General features: G+C 41.2%; 1 protein-coding gene across 2 annotated transcripts in view; it reads right to left on the bottom strand.

Moving 5' to 3' along the window:
* The window catches only part of FBN1 (fibrillin 1), a 189,338-nt gene that overhangs the window by 20,654 nt on the left and 154,341 nt on the right, over positions 1–14,343 (bottom strand). For both annotated transcript variants that reach the window (XM_060693282.2, XM_060693281.2), the window contains exons 45-51: positions 13,597–13,719; positions 10,713–10,838; positions 9,303–9,419; positions 9,021–9,149; positions 7,580–7,699; positions 5,026–5,151; positions 92–241 (exon numbers count right to left, since the gene is read on the bottom strand). In XM_060693282.2, the coding sequence (XP_060549265.2) occupies positions 92–241; positions 5,026–5,151; positions 7,580–7,699; positions 9,021–9,149; positions 9,303–9,419; positions 10,713–10,838; positions 13,597–13,719 (891 nt within the window). The remainder of the gene's footprint in view (positions 1–91; positions 242–5,025; positions 5,152–7,579; positions 7,700–9,020; positions 9,150–9,302; positions 9,420–10,712; positions 10,839–13,596; positions 13,720–14,343) is intronic.

Below are 14,343 nucleotides of genomic sequence, written 5' to 3'. Positions count from 1 at the left end.
TACAAGCTTTGTCTTTCCCAGAAAATAATTCATTTCTCCTTCCATTTAATATCATGCAGCGCAGTAACCATACAAGAGGTATTATATATACCGTCTTTTTCCTCTGGGCAAAGTTCACAGGGATCGCCCCATCCTTCTCCGTGCATGTTGCAACAGCATTCTTGCTTAGAATGATTTCTGGATTTGGGGGCTGAACATTTTCCATCTTCAAATTTAGTGAAACAGTAGCTGACCCTCAAATCTAAATAATGGAGAACATGACATCCGTTAGAGCATTTGATTAAAAAGAGATTTTTCACTGAAAGTACGAAGAACGTCTTGCAAATTACAATGGTACCTTGATACTCAATTGCTTTGAAACTCATCGAATTTCGGTACTCCATGTATTTTGAATGCAAACATTTTGTCCCGGTACTCATTTGGTATTCAATGCACAAGCTAGAACTTGTCGGTGTTGGCTATCTTGTGACTCACTACATTATTCTTTGTGCGGGGAAATTGGGTACTCGTTGTTTTGATTCTCATTGCATCTCATGGAACCAATTAATGATGAGGTACCATTGTACTGATGCGTGAAATACACTGCGTTGAAGTTCTCCATACATGGAAGTGCCTTTCCTTAGCCTCCTTCTCAGGGTTAATTTTGGAATTGACCATCCTGCTGAGCCCTGAAAGTTATTTTGTGAATGGACAAATTCCATTCATAGCATCCTGAATACCTATAACACCTTCTCTAAATCCCAAAAAGGTATATACTGCGCTCTTACAACCCTTAGTGAGCTATTTACCTACTTACATTCAAACAGGAGTGGGATTCTACCGGTTCAGACCGGTTTGGGCGAATCGGTAGCTCCGATGATCAGCTGGGAGCAAACCAGTTCACTCTGAAGATCAGCTGGGCCCGCCCGCCCACCCTGCACTTTACTGATCTTTATCTTTGTAGCTGATGAGCGTGGCAGAGCGGATTGCCGTGCCTCAGCTGTTTTAATTCCCTAGCGCTAATGCAGAAGGTGATTTTTCATTGAACTGTGCATGCACGCAAAGCACGCGATTACCAAACTGGTTGTTAAACTGGAAGGATCCCACCACCCATTCAAATCATATGTTGCATATGTTGATACATGATTATCAACTGCTATTGACTGCACTAAGTAGTTATTTATTTAAATTTATTTTTTAAATTTCTATGCCACTCATCTCCCTACAAGGAGGTGGTTTATGTAGATACTTTGATATATCTGAAGCACGGTATATAACTGTTTAAATTGTGAAAATAAATTTGAATGATGGGCAAGCATTTTCATTTACTACCTCTTCTCTTATGGTTACTTCAAGATCAGTGTAACTACTGGTCCCACTTATCTTGAAATACGAAAGATATAAATGGTTCCATTTACCTTTATATCCCAGTTATTAACTCTGTAGGTTGAAGGAGAAAACGGAGGTTTTCTTATTGTGAATTTCTGACCTTCAGCATCTTATGGAAGGCATTCTTTTGATGCTCTGAGGTTCTCGACTCCATTCTTGAATTTAAAACTGCAAACTTTGGTATTTTAAAGGGTTTACTCCATTCTATTAATCACCAACCCAGATCGAATCTTAGTAAAGGGTGGAATTAACCCCAGGATTCCTTATCTACCACATGTAAGTGTACATCTCCAACAAACTCCAAAGAATAACCACATAACTGCATTTTCAGTAAATGCCCTCACTTAAGACTCTGGGGAGAGATAATTCAATTTAACAATCATAAAATATTTGCCTCGCTATTCTGCTTTTAATAAATGAATCAACTATATTATTCTGTTTAATTGTCACATTCCAATGCTATAACCACTAATCCCCAACAGCTGGAACAGCACACAGTTTCCAATTAAATTCTGGTTCCAATTTTGCTACAGTTGACATGCTTGATAGAAGCTTCCAAGCTTAAGTTCTCACTTATAATTTTACACAACGTATAGATCATTAATTTCCTGATGCCCTATAATTTCGGGAGGGGGGGAGAGTTCTTGATTGATTTCACTCTCTAGCCCCCGCCTCCTCTCCATCCCTTAAAAAAATTCCTGGACAACTAACTGACTAACCAATAACTGAGAATTGGCTTTGAAGAACCAGAGAGAAGAACACAGTCTCTTTTCTGTACTCTTCCAGATTTCCAATATGTCATGAATGATGGTTGATATCATCCTTTTGAGGCAGGTCAGATCAAGATAAAAGCCCAACAGAGACTCCAAGAATGCTCTTTATTTATTAAGGGAGAATAACAGAACCTTAAAATCCTGTCCAACTTTCTCTCTGTCCCATCTAAACAAAATCAAAGGCAGGGACATTCTCACTCTTCCTTCTTTCTCTACCAAACTGTGAATTTTTTTGTCTTCAAGTCATCCCTTAACAGCTTGCACATTCCTTCCCCTAAGCCAACTCTACATTCCTTCCTTCCTTTATTTATTTATTTGACCTAGGCTTTGGGGTGGATCACAGCATAAGGCATTTTATGGTCATCAAAGCACACTGAAGCTACGGATATTGCCCAGTGATTGGGCAAGAATGATACAAGCCGGAAAGCCAATTGTGAGGCAGCTTCAGTGCCTTGGTAGAAATGGATTTTGCGGTAACTTCCCCCTGGAGTGGGGTGGGAATGGAGATTTTACAGTATCCTTCCCATGCCATGCCCACCAAGCCACACTCACAGAACTGGTAGTAAAGATTTTTGAAACCCACCACTGGTACATTTGCCCAAACTGTTTGGGAGTACTATAATTCTCCGTCACCACAAAAGGCTCTTCCATGTCAAATAATTTAAGCACTAGAATAGAGCAAAACCCACAAATATCTAAATAGCAGCATCTCTGGTTGACTAGAAAACAGTCTGGATGTAAGCAAATTGCTCATTTAATTTCCTGGACAGGGAATCACATGGAGTCATAGCTTAAAAAATTGTTACCTTAGTCAAAAAGTAAGAACGAAAACATTCAGCAACAATTTGCTTATCTCAGCAATCTACTGTGATTAATATTTGATAAACCGATATTTTATCAGATGAGGCTACCACACTTACATGAAGTTTGATACTATCTAATTGCTTTTTAAAATAGAAATAGTGATTTCTGTGGTCAAAGAAAAAGGCTAATATTTTTCTATTCTGTACCACAGCAGAACTGAATAAGCTTTAAAATAGGCAATTTTGCCCATTCTCCGTCTCTTATGAGGTTATGAATAAATTAAAGTTTTGGTAGCTTAATCGTCTTAATGTCTGTATTCCTGTTTATGAATCTAGAATAAATTATTGTTGCCATTATTTCACAGACAAGGGTTAAAAAAGAAAACAAGTGAGTTTTTAATGTACCATCTTTTGAAAAGGTATAGTAACAATAGAGAAAAATTAATCACTAGCTAATAAAGAACGCTTTGGGGGGGAATTAAGAATTTTATAGGCTATGTAAAGAATCGCAGAATGAAGAATTACAGCAGGAGGATTTCAAATGATTTCCTTATCTTCCAATTGCTTTCTGAAAGATGGACTCAATTAACTTTGGAAGATTTGCTGAAAAGCAAAAAACAAAATTGCCAAGACAACCTTAATCAAAATCCGTAATTATCTAAAAGCTGCTATCATATTTTTCGGTTGGAAAACAATATTTCCAAAATGGTAAGAACGAAAGAAATGAAACAAGAACAGCAGCAATACAGAATGATTTAGGATTATTGTTTTTTACTGCAAGCATATAAAGCACCACTCAGATTAATGAATTGCTCTCCAATACTTCTAAACCCATAGATCAGAAAGTTTTAAACCATAAAATAACGACTGACATCCAGATAAAGGAGAAAGGGAATTCCTAAATTAAATTCTTATGGACTTCCTTTAGAGCTGTTCAATAGGAAGGGATAAAACCACAAGGAGGAGATCTATCTAATTTACTCAGTTACAAAATTATACCACAAAACATTCCTTTTTTTCCCCCTCTTCAACCCAAGTGAGCAAGGCCAAACCACAAAGTAGTTTTGGAATTCTGATAAACTCCATCTTTAGCATAATTAATTACATTAACTGGGAGAGGAAGTAAGAAGACATTGCCAGAAGGTTAAAGCGGAGTCACCAGCCCAAAATCCTAGAAAGAGCCATTGTTTCTTTGCTAAAAAGGCAAAGGGATTCAGTAGAGTGACCCACTTAATGATTTCTAGATTGACTCTGCCTAGGTCTCCAGATGTTACACTCAGTACTCAATATGTTGTTAGTACTCTTAGCAACCACATGCAGGGCGCAAACCTCTCTGTATTTACACGGAATAAATTCCACTGGATTGAGTGAAGCCATCTTTTAGAAATAGAAATAGAATACTAGAGTTGGAAGGGACCTTGGAGGTCTTCTAGTCCAACCCCCTGCCCAGGCAGGAAACCCTACACCACTTCAGACAAATGGTTATTCAACATCTTCTTAAAAACCTCCAGTGTTGGAGCCTTCACAGCTTCTGGAGGCAAGTTGTTCCACTGATTAATTGTTCTCACTGTCAGGAAATTTCTCCTTAGTTCTAAGTTGCTTCTCTCCTTGATTAGTTTCCACCCTTTGCTTCTTGTCCTACCTTCAGGTGCTTTGGAGAATAGTTTGACTCCCTCTTCTTTGGGGCAGCCCCTGAGATATTGGAAGACTGCTATCATGTCTCCCCTAGTCCTTCTTTTCATTAAACTAGACATACCCAGTTCCTGCAACCATTCTTCATACTTTTGACTAATCATGTTTAGTACTTGTCTGAAAAATAAGTTTGGCAAGACAGTTAATGCTGTCTTCTTGAAATTGTCATCATCCTGCTGGGTTTGTGTTGGGGTTTCCATCCTAGTTAGCCACCTAGAGTCACAATTTGCTGGTTGGGTGACCGTAATAAATTGACTAAATAAATAAATTAAACCATGGCAACAACTGGTACCACAGGGATTTATGGAGATGCCTAAGGAATCGACCGCTGTCATTTACAGTTGACGACATCAATTTAGCATCTACATAAAATAAAGGAAGACTCTTACCTTGGCATCTTCGTCCACTAGTGGTCACTATGAAACCTTCAGGACATAAGCAAGCAAAACTACCTTCAGTATTACTACATGTGCCCAAGACACAGATATCTGCTTCTTCTTTACATTCATCAATATCTGTAAGGCAAGTATATTTAGAATTATAAAGAGAATAAGGAACAATTTGCAAAGCCAGCAACTGCATTCTCCACCATTCCTGTCCTATCAACACAGGGCCCTGATTTAAAGTTAGGAAGTGATCCTGTTCACTTAATGGGTGGCCATTTCTTTGTAGTTCAGTCTCACATTTCTGATACTCTGGACCAGGGGTGTCAAACTCAAGGCACGGGGGCCGGATACAGCCTGCGCAGTGCTTAGATCTGGCCTGGGGGCCTCCCTGGAAACAGTGAAGGACTGGCCTGCGGGGCCTCTGCCAGTGAAAACAGAACTGAGGAGAGGCACATGTAACCCTCCCTGGCTTAGTTTTTTCTGGCGGAGGGTTGCAGGAAGCCATTGCAGTTGGAAATGGAGTTCAGGAGCTCGTTTTCGCTGGCGCTTACCCGACATGAGTGATGTCGAGCTGGCCACGCCCACCCCGGCCACACCAGTGGTGGGTTGCCCCCGGTTTGGACCGGTTTGCAAGAACCTGTAGTAAAACTGGCAGGAGGCCCCGCCCACTGCCTCAGATGTCATCATCAGCAGTCTGCGCATGCTGACGAAAGCGAAACGAGTGCGATCCCGTTGTGAACCGGTAGTAAAGGTAAGTAGAACCTGGGCCACACTCACCCAGCCCCCTGAGGTTAAACACAAACCTGATGCGGCCCTCAATGAAATTGAGTTTGACACCCCTGCTCTGGATGGTGGGGAAATCATGGGAAAACCATGGGAATGCTTCCAAAATACGTCTATGGAGATTCTCAGTCATCTACATAAGTCATAGCTGTCTCAAAGGTGCTTTTGCAAGAGGCAACTGGACTGTTTTTTGAATTATTAAAAAAAAACAAACCTGCTCACTGGATCTAAACTATGAACCAACACTATATGAATAGATATCAGGAAAAGATCAACCCGCTGATTCTTAATGAGCCTCATTTGGCCAGTGGATGGGGATTTTGTTGGCCAGAAGGGATCAATGTTGCTTGCTATATGATTAGAACAAGGTGTTGTGGCCGCCAGCTGCCAGCAGAGCTGACAGCAGACTTGGATGATGAGGAGGTTGGAGAGGAACTTGGGCCAGTCCTGGAGTCCAGGGAAGGCTCTGATGGATGCTCTGTGTCGGAAGCAGAGCCAGGGCCGTCCAACATTTCCCAACTGCCTTTGGAGTCGGAGATAAGTGGGAAGGACGAACAGCTGGGGCCTGTTCCAGATGCACGCATGCACAGAGCTGTTAGAAGAGAACAACTGAGGACAAGGAGCCGACTCAGGAAGAAAGGCACACATGGACGCTGAATGGCCGTCCCTGGCTGTGTTGTGGCCCATCAGTGGCCTGTGCAGTTAGTAGCTGATTCCGACAGCGAGGAGAGGCTGGTGTGGTGCTGCTCCAGCAGCCTGTGCAGCTGGTGCTCGAGTCAGACAATGAGGAGGCTGGAGAAGATGTGGTGCCAGAGGCAGGGATTCAGCCTTCCAGGGCCTTCAGAACCTCCAGAAGCTCCCATAAGTGAAGAGGAAGAAGAGGAGGAGCCTCTTCTCGATGCACGAGCACGCAGAGCTGTTAAAAGGCAGGAGTGGCTCCTCAGGAGGAGGTCTCCTCGAAAATAAGGCTTGGGGCTAATTGGCCACTCCCCTAGCCTATTTAAGGAAGGATGACAACTGATGCAATTTGCAGGAAACAACTTCATTCATATTCCTTCGCGTCTTGATTCCAGAAACGTTTGATGCAGCTCTTGTTTCTCTCTTATCAGTTTTCCTGCAAATTGCTTCTGGGCCAACCACAGTAAGATTATGGTTATCTGAAATACTGTACCTCAGAATTGAGTTATTATTCTTTGGATTCTTGTCGGCTATTAATGAAGTTAAATTAACAGCACTTGTTCAGAAAAGACTGATTTAAACTGTACTTGTGTTTGAACAACTACTAAGAAAGCTCATTAGTAGTCTTTAATTAGTAAACTAAGGTTTGTATGGACTTTGTGTGTGCTGCGATCTTTGGGGTCCGTAGCTGGGGCAGAACAGGCTGGGGAATAAATAGGAGAAAGGGGGAGTGGTGGTTGCAGGAGACAACCGTATGGATTTCTTTCGGAAGATTTGCTAATCCTGGTTCATGCCTCAGAGACTGCTTGCCAGAACTTAATTTACAGCTTTGCAACTGGAAGCTCCCGGCCTGGCAAGTATCCCAAGGAACTGATAAGGTCTGTTACTGCAATTAACCCTTGGAAAGATTATTGCCTGGACTTTTCAGCGTGTGAATGCCAGAAATTCACAGGAGCTAAATAAAGAGGAATTTTTTTTGGAACAAGGAGTCTGTTTCTTGGTTCTCCTAAGGCTGGGTCAGAACACAAGGGGTGATTATTATTATTATTTTAGCCCTACTTTTTTACTGTCTGACTTTTGAGTCCCCATTGCGTACCAACACACTTGTCCTCTTCTAAGGCATATCCAGGGGGACAGATGCACCTGTAAGTCCCATCCAGATTTTGACATGTACCAGGAGCACATTTTCCAGGATCTAATGCACACTCATTGATATCTGTGAGAAAATAAACATAAAACAATCATGAGATCTTATTCCTTTCGTATGTTCGAGGGCTACTCTCTTTGTTAGCAAAGTTTACACTGATTTTTAAAAAAAAACAAAAAGAAGGAGAAAAACTTTTTTTAAAAAATCATTAGGCTAGAAAAGATTTAACAATACAGAATTGCAATGCAACTAACAAAAAGGTAGATGTAGTTTGGGTCTCGAATGGAACACATCACTTTTTCTGATACGCTGTTGTCTATATCCCTAAAATTCCAATTTGTTTTGTCCTAAGTATGAATTTTATCATAAATGAAGTTTATGCAAAAGATTTAAAAATGGGTGCTTCTCACTAAATTTATAGGCAGATGAAAAAGCAACTGTACGCAATATACCAGTTGATGGCTAACCTTTTTGCCATTGCGTGCCAGGAGGGTGGGAGGTGGGGGAGTCACGCATACGCGTGCCCACACCTATAATTTGATGCGCCCCGCCCCCGCATGCACTATCCCCCCACTGCCCCCCGCTCCTGGCACGCAATGGCCCGGTAGGCCCGTTTTTCTTTCTCACCTGGCTCCAGGGCCTCTCTAGGAGTCTGGGGAGGGCAAAAACAGCCTCCCCCCGGAGGTCCTGCAGAGGCCAAAAACGGCCCATTTAACAACTTCTGGTGGGACCGGAAGGCCTGTTCCCAGCCTCCACGGCCTCTCTAAAAGTCTGGGGAGGATGAAAACGGCCTTCCCAACCCCCCCGGAGGTCCTCTGGAGGCCAAAAATGGCCCATTTTAACAACTTCTGGTGGGATCGGAAGGCCTGTTTTTTGGTGTCCCCAGCCTCCAGGGCCTCTCTAGGAGTCTAGGGAGGGCAAAAACAGCCTCCCCCCCCCAGAGGTCCTCCTGAGGCCGAAAACGGCCCATTTGACAACTTCCGGTGGGACCAGAAGACCCGAAAATCAGCTGGCCGGCGCACATATCAGTGATATGAGTACACGTGCCACATATGCCATAGATTCACAGTCACAGCAATATACAATACTGCATATTTTCTTCTGGTAAATATTTTTCCGGGAAGAAATGTCTGTCTTAAATTCCAGCTGTATTATTAAAACATTATAAAGAAAGATTCTAATCTGTGAGATGATTGTCAAAGTTCAAAAAGGATTTTCTTTGCCAGGAAAATTCTCTGATGCACTTAGAAGGCCCTGAACAGAAATCCTTTGTACACTGCATTTATATTCCCACACGTAGAACGTTTACATCTTCTTCATCATGACATATGGAAATATCAGCCATTTGAAGTGAAATGCGGCGAATGCTTTGATTAATTTCACGACATACCAATGCAAATCCTTCTATCAGGTGACATCTCATAACCGTCATTGCAAAGGCATTCGAAGGACCCAACAGTGTTAATACATTGGCCATTTCTGCACAGATGTCCATTTCCAGAGGCACATTCATCAACATCTAAAAGGAGGGGAGGGGGGAGAAGAAGAAGAAGAAAAAAGAAAGAGGTAAGGAAAGGACAGATAGTTAGATAGTCCACCCCCACCCCCAGCATACGATTGTTAAATGATCAACTAATACATTTACACTGCACAACTGAAAAAGTTTCCTTACCTATACAGTCATTATTGTGAGATAGGATGAATCCGATATGACAACGGCAGTTGAAAGAGCCAATTGTATTTCTACAGGTGCCATTTCCACAGGGCTCTCTTTCACACTCATTAATATCTGTGAACCGAGTAAGAAATTCAGAATGTTACACGTACATGTCCCTGACCACTCAAAAGAAATACAGATCAGTTCACCAGCATGAATCAAGGTAAAACATTGGTTAAATCAGGCCCGGTCGTGAATCTTAGAAATATGGTTTTGCAAAACAAACAAATAAAATGTCCCATGCTATTCATGACTTGTACAGAAAGATGCATCCATCCATATTGTAACGAGAGAGAGAGAGAAATTGGATTAATCAGAATCCAAAACGGAAGGGAGCCAGCTCAAGGTTTGTAGCTTTCATTGTGAGCTATCTCACAGTGAAAACTACAACCCTAAACAAGTGATGAAAACTGTGATGAAGGGATCTGAACAAGTCTAAAATGCATGAAAACATCGGCCTGGAAGAAATATGAAAAGCATTAGGAATTCTTCTGCAGACATTAAGTTTTTGAAAAATGACTATTAGTTCTTTTTTTCTGTCTAAGAAGTTTCTGAAAGGTTTAAGGGGAATATCAAATTTATTTGTTTATGAGTGTATCTGTCACAGCTCTGGGTAAACTACAAAATATAACAATTTACAACCAAGTTAAAACAAAGAATTGCATAATCCAGGGGTCTGCAACCTTAAACACTCAAAGAACCATCTGGACCCGTTTCCCACAAAAAAGAAAACACCGGGAGCCACAAAACCCTTCCCGTGCCTGACTGTTTCTTGAGCGGCCACAAAACTAGTATATGTAGTTGAATTAAATGTTTTCTTTTCTTCTGAAACTTTTCTTTTCTTGGATTTATCCATGGTTGGCCTACTGGGGATTGAAAAGCTCAATAAATCGTGTGTTGGTGGGTGTCGCACATTGGTGGTTGTGATGCATATTTTGAGTGACAGGGAGCCGCAGCAGAGGGGTGAAAGAGCCACATGCGGCTCCAGAGCTGCAGGTTGCTGACCCCTGGCATAAACAAAGAGAAGTCCGGAAAAGCCAACAATTATTCAACAAACCAAAATACCACACAAGGAGTTCGTTGTCCACTCTGACCCAAGGCATGGATAGATCCAGCTTATAAAGCAGTGGTGGGCAACTATGTCAACGTTAAAACTTGTGGACTTCAACTCCCAGAATTCCTGAGCCAGCCATGTTCTGGGATTTGAAGTCCTCAAGTCATAAAGTTGCCATAGTTGTCCACCTTGGCTCATTTAAATATCATCATGTAGAAGCTACAGCTATCCACATCACATCTGTAAATTGACCCACAATGAACATTGCCTTTCTGTTATTCCCAAGGCTAAAAATATAAATACATACATACCCAAACACATCGTTTCATCTTCATTGGTTTTGAATCCCGTGTGGCAACGACACGTATAACCTCCTTCACGGTCTAAGCAATCGCCATGGCTACAAATATTGGGTATCTCTAGACACTCGTTGCGATCTGTAATCATAGAAATCTTAAAAATTTCAGAATTTTTCAGCAAGAGAACGATAGGGGAAAAACAGTTCAGTCTTTCAAAATATGAAAATTTTGCTAATTTATTTCTCAGCAGGAACGCAAAGCACTAAATTAGCTTTAAATGTTGGAGGAAACCATGACGAGTTGCAGTAAAAGAATTTGGCACCTAAATAGTTCCTCTTTAAAGCATTTTAAGGAAAAATTAATGCAATTCCAACAATACAATGGAATTAAAATGTATGCATTCCTAAACAAGTTCAACTTATTGTATCTTTCGGTATGATAAAACGACCCACTTATCAAGCTGCAAATATTGCATTTTATTTTTCCCTTCCTGAGCAAAATTCAAGGAAATAAAGTCTCTGCCAACACATATTAAGGTACATTGTTGATTGTTATCAGCTTTTGACCTGGAGTTTCCTGTTTCTATTGCAGAGAAGGAGCTTACAGAATTATTACGTTTAACAAGATGCTAAATCACCACATTTTCCTAAAGAATCCAAACCTTTCAATTTCAAAGGGAAAATCCACTTCTGCTTCTACCCTTTTCCTGCAAAAACTGCAGATCTATAGGAAAAGGGGCTCCTCTCAAATACAGCTCAGAAAACGCCCACAAAAATACTATTTCCACTACCACTACTATATCTACCAGACGGACATCTGGCCCATCCCACCCCTGTCATCACTATTGTGCAAAAGAAAAAAAAAATCTGGTTGGTTGCTATTGCAATACCAGGAGATGCACAAATTGAGGAGAAACAGCTAGAAAAAAAAATAATATTGTGATTTACAAATTAAACTTGAGCGATTGTGGAGGAAGAAATCAATGGTTGTACCAATAGTAATAGGAGCCCTTAGAGCAATACCCAAAGTGCTGCCTAGATACATGGAAATTTTGAACTTATTGGACCTGAATATCCTGATTTTGACAAAAAAACATCCTACTTGGAACTGCCTATATAATCAGACGCTACCTTAACAGCTCTTACGTCCTTGGTTAGGACTTGAACTGTTAAGTTTTTACCAGTCCCAGACTGTGAATTGAACTGAAGATTAAAATAATAATAATAATGCCAGAGTCGAAGAAAAAGAACTGGTAAAAATCACTAAATATCGCGACCTGGCCATTGAAACTACGCGATTATGGATGAAACATGTAACAGTGACACCCACTGTCATCGGGGCACTTGGTATCATGTCCAAGAATTTTATAAGATACATCAACCAATTGCAGCTTCCTGCAATAACACCAGCAGAACTGCAAAAAACTGCACTACTTGGAACATCGTACTCTTAAGAAGATACTTGGTTGATACCTAGGACGCTGGCAGCAACCTGTATCAACCGTTAGCACCAGCCAATGGAATTTGTGATGCAATTTTAAAGGTTCAGTTGACTTGAGTTTCATATTTAATGAATAAAAGAGATAATAGAGTTCCTTATGAATAGGTTGTCAATGAATTTTAATTTGAGTTTAATTATGGGGAATTTTCATTATTGTGATGATGTTTGGTTGATGCTTAATTGCTGTTAGTTACTTTGGGTCCCTACAAGCAGAGCTTGCAGAGAGACAGAGGGAGAGCTATGAAATTAAATTTGCCCTGAGACAAATAAGGAAACTACATTTTTAAATATATAGCACTGAAACGCTTTGAGCTTGGTGGTTTAAATCAGCTGCTCACATTGCTGCGGAGATTAAAAAAAAATTACTACAATATGTTTATATGAACATGTTTAAAGCTGGGTACTCTACACTTCGCACACGCACAAAAAAAACCCCGCCTGCCATCTGTTGTGTTGAAGAAAGACTTGCGCATTCACTTTGGTGAGTTTGTGACTGAATTTTTCGGTCTAAGAAAATATAAACATTGCAAAGTTTCTTTGGCATCTTTGTGAGTGGAAAAAACAAGGTCAAAATAACATGGCGCTGCATTTTTTTTTAAAAAAAGAGAGTTTTAATGCAGCTGTTCTGCCTGTGTGTATTTTAAAAGAGGTAATGCTCTCTACATGGGGGTTCCCCTTGAAGAGCACTCGGAGGCTCCAATTGGTCCAGAATGCAGCCGCGCGGGTAATTATGGGTGCAACTCATTGCACCCATGTAACACCTTTCCTGAGCGAGCTGCACTGGCTCCCAGTGGTCTTCTGGGTGCGATTCAAGGTGCTGGTTACCACCTTTAAAGCGCTCCATGGCTCAGGACCTGGGTACCTACGAGACCGCCTTCTGCCACCGATAGCCTCCCACCGACCAGTTCGCTCCCACAGAGAGGGACTCCTCAGGGTGCCGTCGGCCAAATTATGTCGGCCAGCGACACCCAGGGGGAGAGCCTTCTCTGTGGGAGCCCCTCCCCTTTGGGATGAACTGCCCCCGGACATACGCAAGATCTCTGTCCTCTGAGTTTTCCACTGTGCTCTTAAGACCCTGCTCTTCCGACAGGCAGGGCTAGCTTCATAAATTGAGTTTTAAATTCGGAATTCTTAAATTCTGGGTTTTTTTTAGCTAATTGGCCTTGAATGTAATACTTTTAATAATTTTTAAATTTAAATTGTGATATTTGTATTGTGTTTTTACCTGGCTGTACACCGCTCCGAGTCCTTCGGGAGAGGGGCGGTATAGAAATAAAATTATCCTATCCTATCCTATCCTATCCTATCCTATCCTATCCTATCCTATCCCTCTTCCACCAATCAGCTAGCACGCTTACATATTTTACAGTATTGTTCAAATAGCACTAGTACTTACCAACACATCGGCCAACAGGTGTAAATCGATAACCAGGTTTACAATCACAGCGGAAGCTTCCCGGTGTATTCACGCAATCTGCATTTTGCTGACAAACTGGTCCATTTTGGCATTCATCAATATCTATTGGAAGTTGGTTTATTTTAAAAAAAAAAAAAAGGTCTTAGAATTGGTAATCGGTATTAGAGATGAAGGCCATGAATTATTTCGGATTCATTTCAGAAAAGAAGCTTGCAATTTGCAACAATATTAAAGCAGGCATCCTGTGCAGCTGCTAAAGGGGAATTTTTGTTGCAACTTTACAGTCCCGGGAAGAGGTGAATTTTGAAAAGATTTTTATTTTTATTTCTTATACACATATTGTAAAGGTACATTCTCTACTCCATAATTGACCATACATATACATATTTTTTCTAAAGAAAGCATAAAACATTTTAATTGCATTCGGGGTTGCTCTTCTACCCTTTCTTTCCTCTCATTTTACAACAAACCTTCTTCTCCTTCTTTCTTTCTTTTCCCTTCCCTACCTCCTCTCCTCTCCTACTTTCTTCCTTCCTCCTCTCCTTCCTCTTCCCTACTTCCCCTTCCTTTCCCCCACTCCTCCCCTCTTTTCCCCCTTTCTAACCTTCTCTCCTACTCTTTTCCCCTATCTTTTCTTCCTCTCCTTTCCCCTTTCTTCCATTCCTCTCCCTCCCTCTCCTATCTTACCCTCCACGCCTCTCTTTCTTTCTCCTTTGTTGTCCAATA

Source organism: Pantherophis guttatus, chromosome 13, assembly GCF_059756535.1.
Source record: "Pantherophis guttatus breed Tessera chromosome 13, ASM5975653v1, whole genome shotgun sequence".
Classification (NCBI taxonomy): Eukaryota; Metazoa; Chordata; class Lepidosauria; order Squamata; family Colubridae; genus Pantherophis; species Pantherophis guttatus.
The sequence above is the reverse complement of the archived record's forward strand: the minus strand, read 5'-3'. Positions and strand labels throughout refer to the sequence as shown.